This window comes from Solanum pennellii, chromosome 4 (genome assembly GCF_001406875.1).
Source record: "Solanum pennellii chromosome 4, SPENNV200".
NCBI lineage: Eukaryota > Viridiplantae > Streptophyta > Magnoliopsida > Solanales > Solanaceae > Solanum > Solanum pennellii.
In genome coordinates, this window is record NC_028640.1 from 18,190,993 (window position 1) to 18,212,388 (window position 21,396).

General features: G+C 35.9%; 1 protein-coding gene across 2 annotated transcripts; it reads right to left on the bottom strand.

Annotated features, from left to right (window-relative positions):
- Positions 1-466: 466 nt before the first annotated feature.
- Positions 467-19,464, bottom strand: LOC114076790. Of its 2 annotated transcripts, XM_027916304.1 has the most exons (3): positions 18,802-19,464; positions 2,067-2,143; positions 467-1,461 (listed from the first exon to the last, which is right to left on the bottom strand). In XM_027916304.1, the coding sequence occupies exons 1-3, from the start codon at positions 18,864-18,866 to the stop codon at positions 1,220-1,222; spliced, it is 384 nt and encodes a 127-aa protein (XP_027772105.1). In that variant the 5' UTR covers positions 18,867-19,464; the 3' UTR covers positions 467-1,219. The 2 variants fall into 2 exon arrangements, 1 of the variants encoding a protein (XP_027772105.1); XR_003577831.1 differs by lacking the exons at positions 467-1,461; positions 2,067-2,143 and adding an exon at positions 17,665-17,851.
- Between the last annotated feature and the right edge of the window lie 1,932 nt (positions 19,465-21,396).

Genomic DNA, 21,396 nt, shown 5'->3' on the forward strand with positions numbered 1-21,396 from the left:
CCAACAAACAAATGATGAATAAGTATAATGACCTAAAAAGTAAAAACGAGAGTTTATGGTTGAGGATTTGGTGTTTTTGGACAGTTCTAGGTTGCGTTGGCTTCCGGGCAAGTTCAAGTCCAGACGGACTGGCCCTTACTTGATTACCCAAGCATTCCCTCATGGAACAGTTAAGTTAGAAACCAAGGAGGGAGTGCGGTTTAAGATGAATGGAGAATGAATAAAACTCTATTTTGGGCATACTGCATAAGTGAAGAAGTGATAGAGGCATACCATCTTGATGAAGGTTGAGTAATCAAGTGTCCTCAGTAGTGTCGCGACGTTAAATCAGGCGCTTGTTGGGAGGCAACCCAATACTTATAGTTTTTTTTCTTTTTCTTTTTAGTAATGGTAGCATTTTCTACTAATGGGTTTTGAATTTACAGGCACATCACCAGGAAATTCTGCAGAAAATCACTCTGCAGCAGTCACCGACGGATACATCGACGGCCCGTCACGGGTTACTTCATTGTTTCTCTTAACTATGGGCTCAGAATCTCTATCATAGCGACCCTTGGATGAACTTGACTCCCCTTGGTGTGAGAGTCCCTTTTTAAACCTGGGCTTATCCCTAAATTCAGTACTACTCTTCCTTGAAAAATTCTCCTCAACTTGCCTTAACATGTTCCCTGCCCTATTGTGCTTTCTCTTCCTACTTTCCTCCACTTGCTGGACATGGACCATAAGTCTGGAAAGGTCCATGTTGTCATGAAGCATAGCTGCCCTACACTCCTCCTCCAAATCCTCTGAGATCCCTGTAAGGAACCTGCTCATCTCGTCCCTGCTGTTCAACACAAGGGAAGGGGCATACCTGGACAACTTCACAAATTTCAGGGAATACCCCTAACAGTCATGGATCCCTGCTTACGGTTGATGAACTCCTCAACCTTAGCCTCTTTCATCTCCCTGGGAAGAATCTCTCCAAGAAATTGTCTTAAACAACTCCCATATGACCAGACCTTCGCCCAAAGTTCGACTATCCTGCCACATCTTGCACCAGGACTATGCAACATCCTTGAGTTGGTAGGAAGCCAGCTCAGTCTTCTCAGCATCTGTGGCCCCCATGGTCACCAAAATCTTCTGCACCTCATCAATAAACTCCTCTAGATCCTATAAAGTATTGGACCCTGTGAAAATTTGAGGATTCATCCTCGTGAAGTCTTGTAGTCAGTCTGTCATGCTACGTGCTGGTGGGTTCTCCTGTTGAACCTCCTGCCCGTTGGCATGGGCCGTCATAGCCTGGGCCTACACAGTGATGGCTTGAGCCATCTGGTGCCAAAGCGATCCACACCTCTACATCAGTCCACCCAACTGGGTTAACTGGCATGGCCACTCCTATAGCTGGAGCTTGGTGTGGAACTTGGTTGCCCCCAGCAACTTTTTCTCCTGTCTTCGACCAACATTCCTTCTTGTGTTCATTTTCTGAAAAAAGATAAGAATTGATGTCAGATACACTCATAACACCAAAAAATTAGTCATAAGAGAATGCACGATAAGATCAAAAGAAGGGAATTTTCCTATGTATCATGCAATCTCTAATTCAGGATAGTGGTCACTTCACTACCATGACTTAGAAACTACTCAATATGGTTGATGTGAACTTACTACCCTCAGAATTTAACCTACAGCAATCATACCACATTTATCATGACCGTAATTTAGATCCAGATGAGACCGGCGTCGTTGACCTCTCAGAGGTCACAGTCAAGCCTACATACGTCGTCGTTACTTCATCTAGGTTATTTAAGAGGAAAATTTTGAACTTTTGTTTACTTTTAAACTTTATACTGGAAAACATTCATCTCGCATAATACTATTTGCGTAAACTCATAAGCATTGATGACAACCATCTAACTCAAATAATCAAATGAAAGATATAGTCATAAATATAAAGTTGTCAAAACGGCACCAATACAACGTCTAAAAGTAAATACGAAATAAACGCTAGTGGAACATACTCCACTAGTTCATGCCTTCGTCTAGGCTAGAATAAATAAGTAAGCATCCTCGAAAGTATGAGGGCCTACCAAATCCGGATGAAAGCTTCGCGTTCGGGTAACTTCTGCATCGACTCGTAGGCTCTAACGTCCAGATGCACCAGTACCTAAAAGTAGATTAATGTATGGAATTAGTACACACTTTTACTAAGTGTACTTATATGCAAGCACACACCACAAACATGCATGATTTAGAATAGCTCTCTCCTAACTATATGAGTTATGGAAAGTCAAGTCAGTAGAATTGCCAAAATTGGATAAGGAAAGTCATGCCATGAGAGTAACAGTATCATATTTCACACATCACCTAACATATTACATATAGAACATAACATATTCCATATAGATTATATCATATTTCATTTCATTCTTTCGTATGCCATGAGACCTTGGAATCATGGACTTAACATTAGGACTTCCTAAAATGAGGGATCAATATATGGGACCTCAACTAAGGAGCATTCTTTAGTGTAACAACCCTAAGAATGGATATGCTAAGTAATGGTTAATGTGTCTAGAATGCCTACGATTAAACCGGGTTCACACGGGTTGATGCGTGTAGAACCAGACCTTTGAACCTCTGCAACAGTGAAGCCAACTAACTGTGTGAGTTAGTTGAGCTAGAAAAGGTTGGGTCCAACCATGTAGGGCAACCGGATGAGTCTTTACCAAACTTAAAAAGGGGAAATCTTAAGTTTGGAGGGTCTTGGGGTAAAATGGTATTTTTTTCAGGCTAAGGGTAGTATAGTAATTACCCTAATTATTTAATTAATATGGTGGAGGGGCATTTTCGGGAGAAAGTGCCAAAATTGGCCTTTGAGAAAAATCTTGCTCCATAGGGTTTGAACTTATGTAGGAGCAATGATTTAATTTGATTTATTATTTTGGTGAATTAATTTAATAAATTAATAATTAATGGCTGATTTATGAAAAAGGAAAATGAGATTTTTATTTACTATTAATTATTATTTATTAATTATTTAACCTTATTTGACTAAGTCTTGCCTAAAGTCCTAGCCCTAAGGAAACACTCTCTCTCACATCTATGCACTCTCACGTTTATCTCCCTCTCTTAAACATTCTCTTTCACGTTCTCTCTGCTTAACAAAACAAAACCATAAATCAAATAATAACAAAAGCAAAAGTTCTTCATACTTGAAGAACTCACACGCGAATTACAAATTACAAAGAAATCTGAAAACGTAAAGCAAAACATTATATTCTCGTCGGGTAAGGTGTGAGATTCTTTGGTGGACATTTGGTTTGGGGTGGATTTGGAAGCAAGTTGAAGTTTTGAACGACGTGAGATCAGCTATGGGTTTCTTCCTCTTGGTCCTTTTCCCAAGAGACCATTAAGTCTCAGATGAATCTACTCCAAAAACTAGGGTTGTTCCCCATTATATGTTACCTATAACTAGCTCCCAATGATCTTAGGTTGGTATTTTACGATTAGATTAGGCGTGTATTGTGATGTTTTTGAAGAATATGCTCATGAAACTGTGTTCGGAATCGTATGACTGATAATTTATGTCTTCTGAAATTATGTGAAAAATTATTTGTGTGCAATGTGTAAGCCGTGACATATACTTTCAGTTTGAAGTTCGAAAAATGACATGTTTTATGATTGTATTAAAATGCACAAACTTGTATAAATCGTAATGTTCATATGAGATATAATGTGGTTGATTTGAGTGAAAGACGCTTAGCTAAATGTAACTGTAAAACTACACCTCAAAACATACTAAATGATTCACGAAATGCCTTAAGAACTAACGTATAATTGTTGATAAAAATGAGCTGAAAAACGTGACCCAATTTCTAGCACCTTGTTAGTTGGCGGCCAACCAAAGTTGTACAATATGCAATGTTAAATGAATGAAAAATAAGAGAGGTCACTAAGGATTGAACCCGACACCTCACCATTATAAAATCACTAAAAAAATGTAAGTAAGAAAATGTGGTTAAGGGGAATCGAAATTGGGTGCCTTACCAGATTTTCACACTTGAAAATAAAAAAAATAGGTGAGAGGAGTGGGTTTCGAACCCACCACCTCTCGGTCAAACATGAGAACAAGGAGAAAGTAATAAAAATAATGAGATGGGAGGAGTGGGATTCGAACCCACATCCTCTCAGCCAACATAAAAGGAGTCAAGGAAAAAGAAAAAATTAAAGAAATGTGCTTGTGGGGGTTCTATCTCGGGTCCCCTATTGCCTAAACGTTTAAGGTGAAGTGAGGGAAAGGAAAAAGGAAGGAAAAACAATGTTACTGAGGGGATTCGAAATCGGGTCCCCAAGCCGAGGGTGAAGATTAGGAAAAAGGGAACAATAACTAAAAACATAAGTGTTGTCCAAGGAATTCGAAATTGGGTTCCCTTGCCCAATTCCGTATTGACACATAAGTCGTACATGAATAAATATTCACAAGAATGCTGCCTACATAGATCAAAATCGAGATCTTGGCATACATACAAGGTTCATAAGTCTTGTATCACATAATCTTAGGAAGAAATGAATTACTTAAACGAACTATGAATCAAGCCTAATGGCTTGTATGTATAGACTCATAAGTCAAGCATACATTTAAAAGAACGTGAATCTAAGATGTATGTGATGAAATGATATAGCCCTAAAAAGGTTAAGTAAGAGTGTGAAACACACTAAAGGGCCAAGTGTATTTGCATATGATGAAATGAACATTCACATAAAAAGGGGTGAGTAACTATGAAGAGCAAATATGGTAAAGCTAATGAATGTGGTGACAATATGATAAGAGGCTAACGTGAAAGATGAGAGCAATCTCAAATGAGCCTAAGTAAATGTTACCAAAACGTACTCACCTATGAGAGTGTAAAGTTAACGATGAGATGAATCTTTTTAAACACTTTAGTGAAAGTATTGAAGTTAATGAATACTTAATACAAATAATGAGATGAGAAATCATCTAATGAGATATGATGTCCTCATTCTAGAAGCCAGCTTCCATGATGTATGAGTTTAACGTAATGGAACTTTATACTAAGCACCGATAGGCTAGCTATGAGTGATGATGCCTTCCTTCGGGAAGGGCGGAGGTTCACGTAAATCTGATGCGATGAGACTGTCTGGCATGCCGCGTATGGGTCTCCTTATATCTCCTAGTCTTTGAACCTATACTGCCAATATAGGAATCTAGCAGGGTTCGACTCCCTATATACGCTAGCATGTTTGGTTCACTTTGGCTAGTGATTCCACCTCTTTTCGGTGTGGGGCAGACACAGGATTTCATGATACTCACATGATCTATGTCGGTTAAGGTTAAAGTTACCAAAGAAAGAATGAGGCCAACCTCAAATAATACACATAATGAAATGAACGATACCAAAGGTGTTAGGATAGGATAATCAAGAGGTGAGAAAGACTCAAGTAATGACACTAGGTTATTCTTGATCATTGCAAAGCAAATTCGATAAGAGTCTTAAACTACATCCTAGGTATGACTATTGATTGCACTAGTATATGAATGAATGCAAATGAAGTACATATGAATGAATGAAGCAGACTCTATGTTTGCTAAAGAAGACTCCCTAGTTGAGGTCCCATATGTTGAGCCCTCATTTTGGGAAGTCCTAATGTCATGTCCATGATTCCAAGGTCTCATGGCACATGAAAGGATGATGTGAACTACGTGATATGATATGTGCAATACGTTATGTGTTGTTTGCAAAATAATAAGTATGATGATGCATGTTACTCTCATGGCATGACTTTCCTAATCCGAATTTAGAAAGTCCACTGACTTAACTTTCCATAATTCATTTCGTTAGGAAAGAGCTCTTATTAGTCATGCATATCCTTGGTGTTTGTTGGCATATACAAGTTGACACTAAAGCTACCCAGACGTGGAGCATTCATCCCAACTTGGTAGGCCCCCATGCTTTCGAGGACGCTTGTCCATTATATTCTAGCTTAGATATAGGTTTGAGTTAGTGGAGTATGTTCCACTAGCAATTCTTTTTCATTTTATTTCAGACATTGTATTGGTTCCATTTTGGAAAGTATACACTTATTGCAGTATTGAACTATTTCTTTTATTTGATGATATTAATATAGATGGTTGATTGTGAACGTTTGTGAATTTAAGTAGAATGTCTTATATGAATGTTAAGTAAAAAAAGTTCAAATTTTCCGCTAAAATTAACCTAGATGATGTAATAATGACGTATGTAGGCTTGTCTGCGACCTCTGAGAGGTCAACGACGCTGGTCTCGTCTGGGGTTTAGACTTTAGTCATGACATTTAGCAAACACAAAATCAGTTTCATTTATTCATACGTACTTCATTTCATTTCATTCATAGGCTAGTGTAAACACCAGCTATACCTAGGATCTAGTTTAAGACTTTCATTGGGTTCACTGTGCAATGACTAAGAATGACCTAGTGTCATTACATAAGTCTAGTTCACCTCTTGATTATCCTACCCAAACACCTTTGCTATCGTTCATTTCATTGTATGCATGACATGAGGTTGACCTCATTCTTTCTTTGGGAACTTTAACTTCAACCGTCATAGATCCTGTGAGCTCCATGAAATCCTATGTCTACCCCCACACCAAAAAGAGGTGGAATCACTGGAAAAAGTGAAACCGGAACATGCTAGTGTATATAGGGGATTGAACCCTGCTAGATCCCTATGTTGGCTGCATAGGTTCAAAGACTAGGAGATATAAGGAGAACCATACCCGTCTGGACGTACTGTCTCACCTCATGAGAATTACACGAACCTCTGCCTTCCCAAAAGAAATAATCGCAAATCATAGCTAGCCTATCGGTGCTCAGTATAACGTTTCATTACATTCATCTCATACATCATAGAAGTTGGCTTCTAGCATGAGGACATCATAGCTCATTAGATGATTTCTCATCTCATTATTAGTATTAAGTATATATTGACTTTAATACTTTCATTAGAGTGTTCATAGATACTGGTCTCTTCATAAACCTTACACTCTCATAGGTGAGTACGTTTTGGTATCATTTACTTAGGATCATTTGAGATTGCTCTTATATTTCACATTAGCCTCTTATCATGTTGTCACCACATTCATTAGTCTTAGCACACTTTCCCTTCATAATTACTCACCCCTTTTTAAGTGGATGTTTATTTCATCATATGTCAATGTACTTGGCCTTTTAGTGTGTTCCACACTCTTACTTAACCGTTTTGCGATCACATCATTCATAACATAACATTTTAGATTCACTTACTTTTAAACGTCTGTTGGAATTATGGATCCATACATACAAGCCATGTGGCTTTATTATTAATTCGTCTAAGTGATTCGTACTTACCCAAGATTATGTGGTACAAGAATTATGCATCTTGTAAGTATGTTAAAGTCTCAATTTTGATTCTTACATGGAGCATGCATTAATTATTTAATCACGTAAGACTTACGTGTCAATACGAAATTGTAAAAGGGAACCCTATTTCAAATCCCTTGTATAACACTTAGTTAATATTCTTTATGATTTTCGTTGTCATAAACTTCTTGGCTAGGGAACCCGAGATCTATTCCCAATACCCACACTTTATTTCTTTCTTTTCTTTATTCTTCTCTTAAAAATTTTGGCCTTGGGGACCCAAGATCGAATCCCCACGCCCACATTCTTTTCTTTTTCTCTCTTTACTTGATTCCTTCATTTAGACTAAGAAGGTGTCGGATCGAACCCCCACAGTCCCATTTTATTTTTCTCCTTAATTCTCTTCATTCAGCCAAGAGGTTCTGGGTTCGATTCCCGCATACATCATTTTATTATTTCTTCATTTCATTTTTATCCACTCTCCTTCACCCATCCAAGAGGTTGTGGGTTCGAACCCCACACACCTCACTTCATTTTCTTTGATTTTTCTCCTAACATTTAACTTGAGCTTTAACCCATTCTGAATCCCCCTTACCTCATTTTATTATTTAATTTTTAAATTACTTGTATATGTTGAGGTCTTGGTTTCAATTCCCACTGACCTCATGCATTTAAATAAAATAAAACAAATTTTTTTTGTACAGTAAGCTTGGACGAAAAAATTTTCCGAAATGCTGGAAATTTGTTCACCCTTTTTGCAGTCCATTTTCTCAACTTTTAAATGTTAGATTTAGGACAATTTTCGTGTATCATCTAGTACATCTTTAGGTGAGTTCTCACGGTTAATTTCGGAAATTTGATCACCTTTTTGCAGTCCATTTTGTCACCCTCTTTCACGTTAAACATTAAGACATTTTGAGTAGTTTTTAGGGAGATATGTAGGTGCATCTTCAAGGTTACTTTAAGTCAAGAATTATTATTTGATTCAGCAGCTTTGAGCTTATATAAACCTCAAGTTTTTAACATATTCGCACACACATAATTCATAACATTTTAACATGTCAATATCAAGCTTCAAACTGTGGCTAATTCACGGCACACAGATGCACAAACAAGTTAACAAACTTCACATTTTTGGAACACCTCTTTAATTTCTACATAATTCCGAATACACATTCAAACACGTAATGAAAACCAGCCCTAAAATCATCTACCAGAAGTCATACCAACGCATACTTGAATCTTTCAAAGGATCTAATGACAGGGGCATGCAACGAGGACAACTTTAGTTTTTTTATTGTGAATTGTCTGAACCTTAGGGGTATCTTGGGAAAGGGACCAAGAGGGATGAAAATTTATACCTTAATGTCGTTCAACACTTGTTTCAATGTTGCCAATTTCCCACGATTCAAGCCTCACCACCGAAACTTCAAACACAACCCGTCGAGGAACCCCTCTTTGTTTTCATTTTTTGAATGTCTTTGCTTTTGAGTTTTAGCGTTCAAGTTCTTGATTAACTTTATTTTTCATTCTGTTCTTTTTCTTTTATTGAAGACTAATCGTGCAAGTGAGGGTAAGAGTAGATAGAGAGACGTGAGAATGAGTGGATTAGGATTAGGAGAGTTAGGTGGAGACTTAGCCAAACGAGGACTCCTCATTATTTGTTAATTTTATTATAAATCTGATTTTCCTTTACTTAAATCAGAAAATTAAATATTAATTAGTTCAACTTTTTCACTAAACACCAATTAGTTCATCTAATTCGTTTCTTCCATATAGGTTCGAACCCATGTAAAGCTTAAATTCACGCAAGGGTCAAATTCGATTTATTCATACCCGAATTGCCCCTTAATCATATTAACTAATTAATATTTAGGATAAATACAATACTATCCTTAGCCCTGAAAAGACCATTTTACCCCTAGACCCTCCAAACATAAGATTACCCCTTCAAGTCCGGTTAAGACTCATCTGGGTAAATATTCATATTCGGGTGCCCTACATGGCTGGAACCAACCTTGTCTAGCTCAAATAACTCACCAAGTTGGTTGGCTTGGCTATTGAATAGTATCAGAGGTCTCGTTCTACGCGCATCAATCCATATGATACCGGTCTAATCTTCGGCATTCTAGATACATTAGGCATTACTTAGAATAGTCATTTTAGGGTTGTTACATCATGATCTTGAATTGGCGATCGTGGTGTTTTCCTTGAAAATGTGGAGGCATTATTGTTATAGGGTACATATGGACGTATTCACAGACCACATGAGCCTTCAATATGTGTTTACTCAAAAAGAGTTGAATCTCCGACAATGAAGATGGTTGGAGTTATTGAAGGATTATGACATGAGTGTTCTTTACCACCCTGGCAAGGCCGACATGGTTGCGGATGCTCTAAGTCGTATGACTATGGATAGTGTGTCTCATATAGAAGAAGCTAAGAAAAACCTAGTAAAAGATATTCATAGGTTGGCTCAGTTGTGTGTTCGGCTAGAAGAATCTCAAAATAGTGGTTTTGTTGTCCATCGTAACTGCTAATTGGTTGAGGTGAAGTCTAAGCAACATCGTGATCCATTATTGATGGAGTTGAAGGAATCGGTTCTTAGTAAGCTTAATGAGTCATTCTTCCAACGGAGGGATGGGGTGCTTAGGTACCAAGGTAGGTTGTTGATGTACCATGATTTCACGTTACATTCAATGCTTCATCCTTAAGTTTAGTGTGTGTCTTGGGACATTTTGTAGTAATTTTAATGTATTTTTATCCGTGTTTTGCAGAAAAGTTGTCCAAAATGGAAATGCAGAATGTTGTGCAGAAATTAGTGTAGAAGTGACCCACGAAACCATCGATAACCCATAGTCACATCGACGGACCGTAGGTGGTGATTGTGGACCAGAGGTTCAAACATCTCGAAGCAACTCAAGGAATTCTGACCAAGTGCGGGGCTACAGAAGCATTGACGGTCCGTCGATCAATCGACGGACCGTTCTAGAAAATCGTTGATGAGATCAGAGACTACTCAAGTACCCGATGTTGAAGAAAAGATAAGTATGGAACAACAATGGGCATCGACGGACCGTAAGTTAATCGACGGACCTTGTTGCTAGTTCGTAGGTTAGATCAGAGAAGATGCAACGTGCATGTTTTGAAAAGATGCTAAGTATGGACCAACGGAGGCAGTCGATGGCCTGTCGTTTGATCGACGAACCGTCTATGGGGTCGTCGATTGAAGCCACTTTTTGGACAAAACATTCCTTATTTTGAATCCTTTTTAATTTAGGACTCTTTTTATTATAAATAGGGTAAATAACCTCATTTTTGGGGTTGGATCTTTTTACTATTTTCATATTTTTGTTCTTGGAGATTTTCTTGGATAATTTTATTAAAATTTCCGAATTTGTTATTCAAGACAATTGTATGATTTCAAGTTGAATTCTGGATTTTCTTTCAATTTATTAATGTAAGTTCATGATTTATTTTTCATCAATTATGAATTGTGATATTCTAAGCATGAGTAACTAAATCCACAACTAGGGTTGTGGGAACCATGGGCAATTAACAAGATAAAACTAGCTAATTAACAATTCTTAATTACGTTATTGCATGCATCGATAATTCTTTCTTCTAGAAGTTTTTTTAACGAGTGCACACGTTAGAACTCGCCTTATTACTACTTGTCGGACCAAATGGTAGTTAATAGGAAATGAATTATCAATATAGATTTAGTGGATACTATCTAATAGGCTAGTTTCGATTGGTGTGATGTAATAACTAAGCCAAACATCGAATATGATGCTTAATATAAGTAAAGGTAAGGATTAGTAACTTAAACACATGTAGCTGCTCCAGGGTACGGGGTGAAATTATCTAAATGTCCGACCAAGGATTTAGAGATACATAATTTATCACTTTGAATGCAAAATACTAGAAAAGAATTGTTATAGCTAAGGTTATGGCATTATGAACCTACGGGGAACACTTAAACCCTAGTTTCTCTCACAACTTGATAAACACCAACAATTTACTCTTGCTATTTGCTTGATTTCTAAATATTGCAACGCTTTTGTTTTACAAAACCTCCCCTTTAAATTATTAGTTTTTGAAATAACTTGACTAAATAGAGGTAATCATATGTTAAAGTTAAGTCTAAATCATTTTCCTAGTGGGATCGACCCCAACCTAATCGTTGGGTTCTTTACTTGATACGACCGCTTATACTTCTTTATGGAAGTGTAATTTGAGCATATCAGTTGTGTGTGCTGGATGTTGATGATTAGAGAAATAGAATATTGGAGGAATCTCATGGTTCCCGATATTCTATTCATCCTGGTGCCACCAAAATTTATCATGCTCTTCAAGAGAGATATTGGTGAAATGGTTTGAAAAGAGACATAGCGGGGTTTGTGTTTAGGTGCCCTCATTGTCAACAAATAAAAGTTGCATCAAAAGTCGAATGGCTTGACTAAAGTTATAAATGTTCCTACTTGGAAATGGGAAGACATTAACAGGGACTTCATAGTGGGTTTGCCTCGGACAGGAAGGAAAAATGACTGAATATGGGTTATTGTGGATAGGTTGATGAAATCCACTCCCTTTATCCCCGTTAAGTCTACTTTTTCTGCAGAAACATATGCTAGAATGTACATTAACAGGATTGTGAGCCTTTATGTGATCTCTTTGTCCATCATATAAGATAGAGGTGCACAATTCACTTCGCATTTCGGAGGTCTTTTCAAAAAGGGTTGGGTACTCAAGTAAAGCTAAGTACCTCTTTGCATCCTCCAATGGATGGTCAAGCGGAGAGTACCATTTAAACCCTAAAGATATGTTAAAAGTTGGTGTGATTAATTTCAAAGGAAATTGGGACGATCACCTACCGCTGATGAAGTTCTCTTATAATAATAGCTAGCATTCCAATATTGACATGGCTCCTTTGAAGCACTCTATGGTAGGAGATGTAGGTCTCCGGTAGGGTGGTTTGAGGTTAGTGATCTTTCACTCCTTTCTCCCAAAATGGTCTATGAAGCTTTGGAGAAAGTTCATATGATAAGGGATTGATTGAAAGCAGTGTATAGTCGGCAAAATTCTTATGCAGGCAATAGGAGAAGAGACCTTGAATTGGAAGTGAGTGATAAGGTGTATTTGAAGATTTAACCTACGAAAGGGATGATGAGATTCAGTAAGAAGGAGAATCTTAGTCCCCGCGATGTGGGTCCCTATGAATTTGTAAAAAGTCAGAAAAGTTGCATATGAGTTGAAATTACCTAGTGAAATAGCTTCGGTTCAATTGGTATTTCACGTATCCATGCTTAAGAAGTGTATTGTTGACCTTGAGTCTATTCTCTCTATTGAAGGGTTAAGTGAGAATCTTTCCTGTGAAGAGGTTCTAGTGGAAATCCTTGATCGTCAAGTGAAGAAGTTAAGGAATAAATAGGTGGCCTCCCTCCATAAACGTTCTATGGAGAAACCACCTAGTTAAGGGTGCAACTTGGGAAGCCGAGGCCGACATGAAGTTTTGTTATCCTCATTTTTCCCTAATTAAGGTTAGTTGTTCCTATTAATAATGAAAATAATGAATAAATTTAAATTTGACTTGTTTTGCAAAAATGCGCATAATTATGGTAAAATGTTTATGCTAAAATGAGTTTTCATGTAAAAAATATTCTTTTGCTTGATTTACGCTCATTTGTGTATTTGGTGTATTATTGCCTTCATAAAATAGTATTGGGCATGTTGATGTGTTTTGAAAGAAGTTTTGGCATAAGTGACTCTTAATGTTTATGTTGAGCTCTTATATGTGGTAATTTTTGTTTTGAGTTGCTAGGTGTAGATGTCATGTTTATGTGTTGAATGGAGTTTTAAAGTACTCTTTTGAGTAGTAACTCATGTTGATTATATGATGTTGGTTGGGCTGCTAGTATTGACTCTATTCTCTCCCAATAAAAAGATGTTGGTGTCATTCAGGGACGAATGTTCCTAGGGGGGATAATGTAACACTCCGAAGTTCCATGACCTAACTAGAGACTCACATAATGAACTAAGACTTGAAACACTTTTTATAGGCCTAAAAGAATGTATTTAAACTAATTAGGAAGTGTTAGAGTCAAAACGTCAAGAAACATCCAAGACGTGTGGAGACTAGTGAAATAGAGGTTAGTGTGCCTTGGCATGTTTAAAGGGGTTTTGGGAGGCAGAATTAAATGAAAATTGGTAAAAAGGTATATAACATATAGAAGAGTGTGTTTAGGGTCAAAACAATCGGGTATGACTCACCAAGGACCACCCTAAAGGTCCTTGGAGAGGACCATACATTTGGACTCAAAAGTTGTCATTTGACAGTAGGCAATCGACGGACCAAACGACGAGCCGTTGATGGTGTCGCAGATCTAGCCTTAGTCAATCTCCAAAATTTTACCAAAAACCACTCTCTGATCCAACGACGCCTTGCCATTACGGGGCCTTCAATGGACCTACAAATCGTAGGTCGAGGTCTCGTCGTTTGGGGTCTGTTTCACAGTCTAATTTTTAAGCTAAATGAATTAATTAGTTAATTAATTAATTAATTAGGAGTTAAAGGGTGGTTAATTAAGTTATTTCAGGGAATATATAAGACTTAATCTCCATTAAACTAACTCAACACCACATAATTCCCCAAACCCAATTCTCCCTAACTTCTCTCTAGTTTCTCTCCCCAAACTTCAACCTCCATTGAATAACACTAGGGCTCCGAGTTGAGGATGAATTCACCAAATATTTCACCTCAAACTCATGTCAATATCATCAATAAAGTATGGTTTCTTTCACTCTTGGTATCCTTTCCCAAGAGGCACCTTCAACTATGGTTTTTCAAACCTTCCAAGACTAGGTTGTCATTCTAGACATGGGTTCTCCTTTCATGATGAAATTGTATTTCAATTATGATGAATTATACTATTTTATCATTTTTTAACTAAGTATTGATGGTCAATTGTTGGTAATCACTCAAGATTGTCCCTTGAACCCTTGTTCTTCCCTAAACACTTTATATCTTGAAATTTTAGGGCAATTGTGGAGGATGATGAGTATGTGATTATGTAGAATGTCAATTATTATGTACTAGTCCTTGAATTTACCTTGTTTATTCATTGGTTATTTATTTTTTGGCAATTGAAGTATGAATTCAATGAATAGGCAAGATGGTATGAAGATTGATTCTTCTTGAATTTAAGTATGAAGTATGCGTTACTTGGATTGTAATGCTTTTACGTCTAATATGTGGTTGTTATGTTGATAACAAGTGTTCCTCAACCTTAACCTACACAATTGAATTAGCCATGAATTATGTGTACATGTCATGATATGATTATTATATGATTGAAAGTAGGTTTCTCATGATTATGATATAAAGTGTAAAGTGAAAGGTTTACTCACTTGGTTAAGTGGTGTCCAATGTGAAAGGATTTCACTCACTTGTGATGACCTATGAGCTATTATGTAACAATGTTTACAGATGAGTCTATAAAAGACTAATGTTAACTTGTATGATGAAATTATATGGTTATAAAGGGAATAAATACTTAGCACCGAAAGGGCATGTTAATGAGATGGAGATCTCACGCCTAGTAAGTTCAGCCTCCCACATGAGTTTCTTCACGTCTAGCAAGTCTGGATTCTCAATATATATGTTGTGTCAACAGATTGAAGCCTCCATGTCTAGAAAGTCAAGGTTTCTAGTTTCCATATCCTTGACCCTTAACTATGTGCCCACATAGGAATGCAGCTTAGGGGATCCACTTAGATAGCTACATATAATTGGTTACACCTTACGCAAGTGTTAACCCTCTCTTTTCGGTGTGGAAGCAAAACACTGGATTCCATGTAGCTCACATGGTCTAGTGTCGATTGTGGTACTTATTATCCTAAAGAAAAAGTAAATGAACAACTTAAGTATGTGAGATCTTATTAGGGTTGTCTTAACTACATACGGTGAGAGAGGGTATGGGACTTCTCTCACACATTGCACATGTGGGAACCTAAGGGGTGATCTTAGTAGTGTTCTTGAGTGACTAAGTTGATTATATGCTATGTATGTCAAGTCATATATGATCTTTTGAACGAATCATGTTATGATGAAATATAAAGTTATGTTGAGTTACTTATATGTTGAGTTGCTTATGTGTTGGGTTGAGTATGATATTCTATAAATGTGCTTTAATAAGGTTGTATAACACTAAGCATGGTTTTGACTAAATTGTTCCTTTTTCTCATGCTTTGATGATTTTATGCATAAGAACCATACTTAGTACATGTGGTTTGTACTAACCCATATTTCTTCCATTTTCCTCAATATTGTAGGTTTCGGTCATTGAAGAGATTCTTGACCACTTTGCAAGAAAACTTGGACTTTCCCCAAGATTTGATACGTCCTCTAGTTCGAGGATGTGCCACATAATATACCTTAATAATATTTGTATTTTCTAAAGACATTCATTTCTTTTACTATTGTTGGAGATATTGTTGTAAGCCCTATATTGCAAATATGTACTTTCATAAGGGCTATGCCCGAATGTTGTACTTCATGTAGATGGTTTAATGTGACACAGAGTATTAGACTAAATTCATATGTATTGGTTATGTTGCCTAGACGAGAAGCCTAAGTAAGCTTCATATGTGAGGAGTCTAAGTAAACTCCATATATGATTTGTGAGAGGTCTATGTACACCTCAATATGTAAAAAGTTTGAAATTTTCCATTTTTTTACCTATGATATGTTGTGACGAATGTTAAGGGCTTATCCAAGTCCTCTACAAGGACGACAATGCCGGTTACGTTTAGGGGGTAATCCCCGGTCAAGACATCCTCTAAGTTTATCTTTTATGTTGATCGAAGACAGGAGGCCTTTTGTTAGAATTAGCAGACTCATCTATCAGAGTGGTGTAGTTGTTTCTTACCTTTTATGGAGATGCGGATAGGTGGAGGTTGTTTATAGCCTTCACCTTCAGGTTGTTGCCTCATGACAGGTTCTGACGAGAGCTTCACAATTTTGACGATTTGTTAGGATTGAATCCAGCTTTTGGTAGCAGTAGGTAGACATTAGGATAAAAACTTCTTCTATACGCCTCATTGGGAGAGCTTCATATTGGGTGACTTAGGGGCCACAAATTTTCCGTTAAGTAATGACTTAGAAACCACAAACTTCCCAAGAAATTTTTTGGATAACTTCCTCATATCAATTTGCCTTACAGGAAGGTCAAACCTTCCAGTGTATTTTCTCGCAACTCGAGAGAGTTTCCCTTCTCCTCTTTTGCCTTTGGTACATAGCGAAGAATCTGTGTAACCTTTTTACTTGAAAAGCACCAATCATATTAGGCATCCTTTTTGGATTGCCAAGATTTGGATCTTCCTTGTTTTCGATATTTGCCATACTGACCGCTACCTTAGCCATCTTGTTAAGGAGTCTGACATCTCCCGATGCAATGTCATCAATTTTTGTGGAATACTTCTTCAAGTAAAACTTTGCATTGGCAAAGTGACCTTCAGCTTCAGTAAATGGATTATCATTGCAATAATCTTTTTTTCGACACCATCCTCATAATACTTCAAACATTTGTGGAAAGTAGATGGGATTACTTTGTTCTCATGTACTCACGGCGTACAAAGCAAAATGTTATATGAATTTTTGTATCAATTACATGTAACCACACACTTGATTGAAACTCTTCGATGGTATGGGCTATTTTGATGGTCCATATGGACCTTTGTCATCCTTGATTGAACCCTTAGATCATCAAACGACTATCAAAAATATATGTTGTTGATATCCCAAGTTCTTTCATTGTCAATTGAAAGGATGTTGATCCCAAACCCTCCATCGACTAGGATTTTATTTTGCTTTTCTCATGTGCAAAACCAACCATGAAAAAAATGGTGATTATGAAATGTGTCATCAAATAGAAGATCATCGTCAGAGAATGTGATTTTGGCCATACATGTGTTTTCGACTCTAGGAGATAGTTATGGAGCATCTTTTGATGATGGATGTTTACATCGCTAATTTATTTAAATAAAGAGAAACGTCGCGGTGACTCAAAAGTACTGGATTAATTCAATTTTAAAGATTTTAAATAATAGAACAAATTTTAAAATGATTCGTCACCTAATTTTAGGAAAAAATAGGAAACCATTTAAGTTATCTACGAAACCATTACATTCTAGGTAAGGTTTCTGGTTATTTCAAAGGGAAGGTGTTATGCACCCTTTGAAATCCACAATTGCGGATCCCGACGGAACTCATTTTTTTCAAATTGAGGAGGAGATAAAAAGAGTATATAACTTAAAAAAATACATAATATACACAAGTAATGAAATAGAAGAATAAAATAGAAGACGGCCTAAATTTTCCTATCATCGATAACATGCAATAATAGATCAAACATTATTCAAAGAAATTCGAACTTTGTTCGAATAGTTTCAATGGGAAGCGACTGTGGGATACCTGTAAAGACACTTGATAAAAGTGTTAGTATCAAATTTAATTATGAATAAAAATTAATGACTTAAATAATAAAATCAAAATAAAAATCCATCTTGTAAGCATGGACGGCCTTAGAAATCGACGATAATTTTTAATCGGCCATTTTTAACAAGCAAAATATATAAAGATAAACTAAACCGTCTTTTAACATTGAGGAGGCCTCCAAAACCGACGGAAAGATTTTTTCATTGGCCAAATTTAACATATCATATCCAACATTATTTCGACAAAATATTTTAGGAGGAAAAAAAATTGCACAAACAGAAAGCCACAATAACAAAACAATAATATGTTAAAAATACACCGATAGTAAATTGCTAACAACCTTTAGACAATTCAAAATAAATAATAAATTAAAGTAAACATACAGACAACCACAAGAATCACTGGAAAATAATTTAAAATATTAAAATAAAACCAACAATAATAACCACAATAACGAGAAAATACCAACATTATTTTTTCTGACTTAATTCACTTAAGTGAATAAATAACTCAAGATTCAAAATAGACATAAATCTCAACAGTAAAATAAATTAACCAAAATAATGTATAAGGCGGAAATAGTCATTAACAAAAAGGATTAATCAACAAAAATAAATCAACAAACAGGATTAAATATACAAACCATTTTACTGAAACAAGAATAATAGTAGAAGAACAATTTAAATAAATTTCTAATAGCCGTAATAAACAAATAATGAACAGCAAAGAGAACGAAAAAGATGTGATTAAACATAGGAGACAAACAAAGTTTTATTCAAGCAATAAACCAAAATGATAGTAGTCACACTAGTAGACAAACTATCACCAAAAAAAACAACGATGGCTGGAGTGTGAACCCTTCCCCCAGATCTAAACCCAAAGAACAAATAAAATAAAAATAGCAAAAGATAAAAATAAAAGGACACCTGTGTTTGTTGGAGGTGTATTGAAGCTTGGAAAAAGAGATGGTAACAATGATGTTTGGTTCCATCAGCTTTGTTCGCTGGAGATTGGAGTTGTTCGCCGGAAAATGGAAAAAACGAAGGTTTTTTTTTACAGTGTTGTTCTGGGTGTCATTCACCAAAGCTCGGATCTGAAAGCTTGCGAATACCTGTAAAAAATAGTAAAGAAAATGTGAAAGGGAAAAAGACAGGGGCCTGGCGTAGTTGTAGCTGCGGTGGTTTTGGGTAGTGGTTTGGCTGTGATTACTCGCTGGAGAGGAAGGAGGAAGGTTTTCTTTCTTGGGTTTTTTTACATGTTGTTGGTCGGAAAAAAGAATAGTGTTGGCTGGCAACGAAGGTTGGTTGCTCCGGCTTTGAGCTGGTCGGAGAAGACAAGAAGAACAGGGGTGGACGCTGGTTATTTATTGGAGAAAGAAAGTAAAATGGGTGTTTGGTGGCCATGGTTGCTGGCCGGAAATGGAAAGGGAGAAGGAAGGGGAAATGGGGGGTCATTGGGTGGTGGTTCGCCGGATTCCGGCATGCCCATCATAAAAAATAAGATACCCTTTATGAATTAAAGAAAAGAGAACAGACATAAAGTCACTATTGAAATTTTCTCATATTTGCATAATGATGCCTTAACTTGGAAGTGTCCTATTACTTCAACAAACTATCTAAATTCATAATAAATATACCATTTTGACTAAATTTAACACCACTCATGCTGTCACAAAATATGGGCGCCTGAAGGACTCTTGGTACAGCTTCAAACCAGCGTAAATTTGCCACATGCCACTTTCAATTTGACTTATTTTTAAAAATATATAAAAACTCATGTATTGATTTTTTAAAACTTTATTAGAAATAGCTTTCTTAATTTTTCAAAATCATTTTTCTCATCTTCCCTACCATCATTAGCTTACCCATATTTTTTAGACATTCATAGCTTCCTTCATTTTTCCTTTGCTCGTTTCCCTTTCTAACTAATGTTATTGTGTTCATTCTTATTTTTATTTTTTATTTTTTACAAAAACAAATAAGTTAAGTAATTTTTTACCTTCTACAAATCAAGATTGGAATTTAGAAATAGTGAAACTCTGAGAAATTTGATTTGGAAGTAAGAAGTTGGAGAAGTTAATAATGTAAATGTCAAATTTAACTTGGTAATATTTTGAGTATTTAGATTTAATAATTTGACAGAATTTATTTTTATAAATAAATTAGTTGGTGATAATTTGATTAATAATTATATTGTTACCACGAAATCCGTCCCGCAATGGTAGATATGTCAACTGTTGCAGTACACGTGAAGGCAATGGTAGAAGACAAAAATTAAGGGGAAGAATAAAGACAAAAAAAAAAAGAAACAAAGAAAAATAAACAAGCAAAGAAATCAAATAAAAATAATTAAAAAATAACACGTGGCAAGTAACTATTTGTGTGTGATTTACAAATATTTTAATATGAGTGTTATTGGGTGAAAAATGGGATGTACATACTATTTTGAAGTTGTTCAGTGGGTTAATAGGACACCCACAAAGTTAAGGTGTCTTTTTAAAAATACGAGACAACTTCAATGATGACTTTATGTCTTTTGTCCAAAGAAAATCTGAAAATTATACCCACTATCTAAAATTTATTCCTCCATGATTTTTGACCTAATTGTTAGTTAAATAGTGAATTGTTAGTCATTGGGATCAAATTATGGGCTCATATTGTGGCCCAAACTTATTGGTTAATCTGCATATGCAAAACTCACTCGTAATTAAAAAAAATCGATTGTGAAAAAAATATAAAAATAAATATTAACAAATGATGTGAATAATGACATGAATTTAGCAAAAATAATGATTTAATGAAAATGAAAAAATACTTGAACGTATTCAACCGGATGTGAAAAAATAATAATAATAATAATAATAATGTAATTAAAATTAACTGATCAAAAATTCTAAATTTTGAAAAATAAGGATAGTAATCGACAGACTTATTTAAAATTATAAAAAATATATATATTTTGAACTATAAAAAAATTAAAATTTACGAATTTTCTAAATGTTAGGTCAAAATTGGGTATCAACGGTTGTCCCTTTCGTTGAATATGAATGATGAAAGAGGATAACAAAAATTGACAAACTCAATTTTGACCGAACACATGACTTTTATATAAAAGTATGGTTGGATTGTGGTGGAAGTCGATCCCAAACTTGCCTCTAAAAGGATCCATGTTGTGTTGCATCCTTGTTGAAGTAGTCTACACCTGTGGCTCCACTTAGAATGAATCCTCTTGGATGTTCTCTAAAAAAAAGATGAAACTCATTAGTAAAGACAAAATTACAAAAAAAAAAAAAAGGCATCTCTTACCATACAACAAATGAAGATGATCCATTGGTAGGATAAAAATGCATGTCCATTGATAACACATATGAAAAATAATGATCCATAGGCAGGATTTTGAATGCATGTGCATCGGTAGGACGAATGAAAAAGGATGATCCATCGAGAGGTAATTTATATGTATGTACATCCATAGAATGAATGAAAATAAATAATTCATCGGTAGAATTTTAAATGTATGTC

Coding starts and splice junctions, on each gene's coding strand:
- LOC114076790 (XM_027916304.1), bottom strand. CDS start 18,866: ATGGAACCAAACATCATTGTTACCATCTCTTTTTCCAAGCTTCAATAC. Junction 2,144..18,801: donor TACACCTCCAACAAACACAG/GTGTCCTTTTAT, acceptor ATCTACTTTTAG/GTACTGGTGCATCTGGACGT. Junction 1,462..2,066: donor GAAGCTTTCATCCGGATTTG/GTAGGCCCTCAT, acceptor ATCTTTTTTCAG/AAAATGAACACAAGAAGGAA.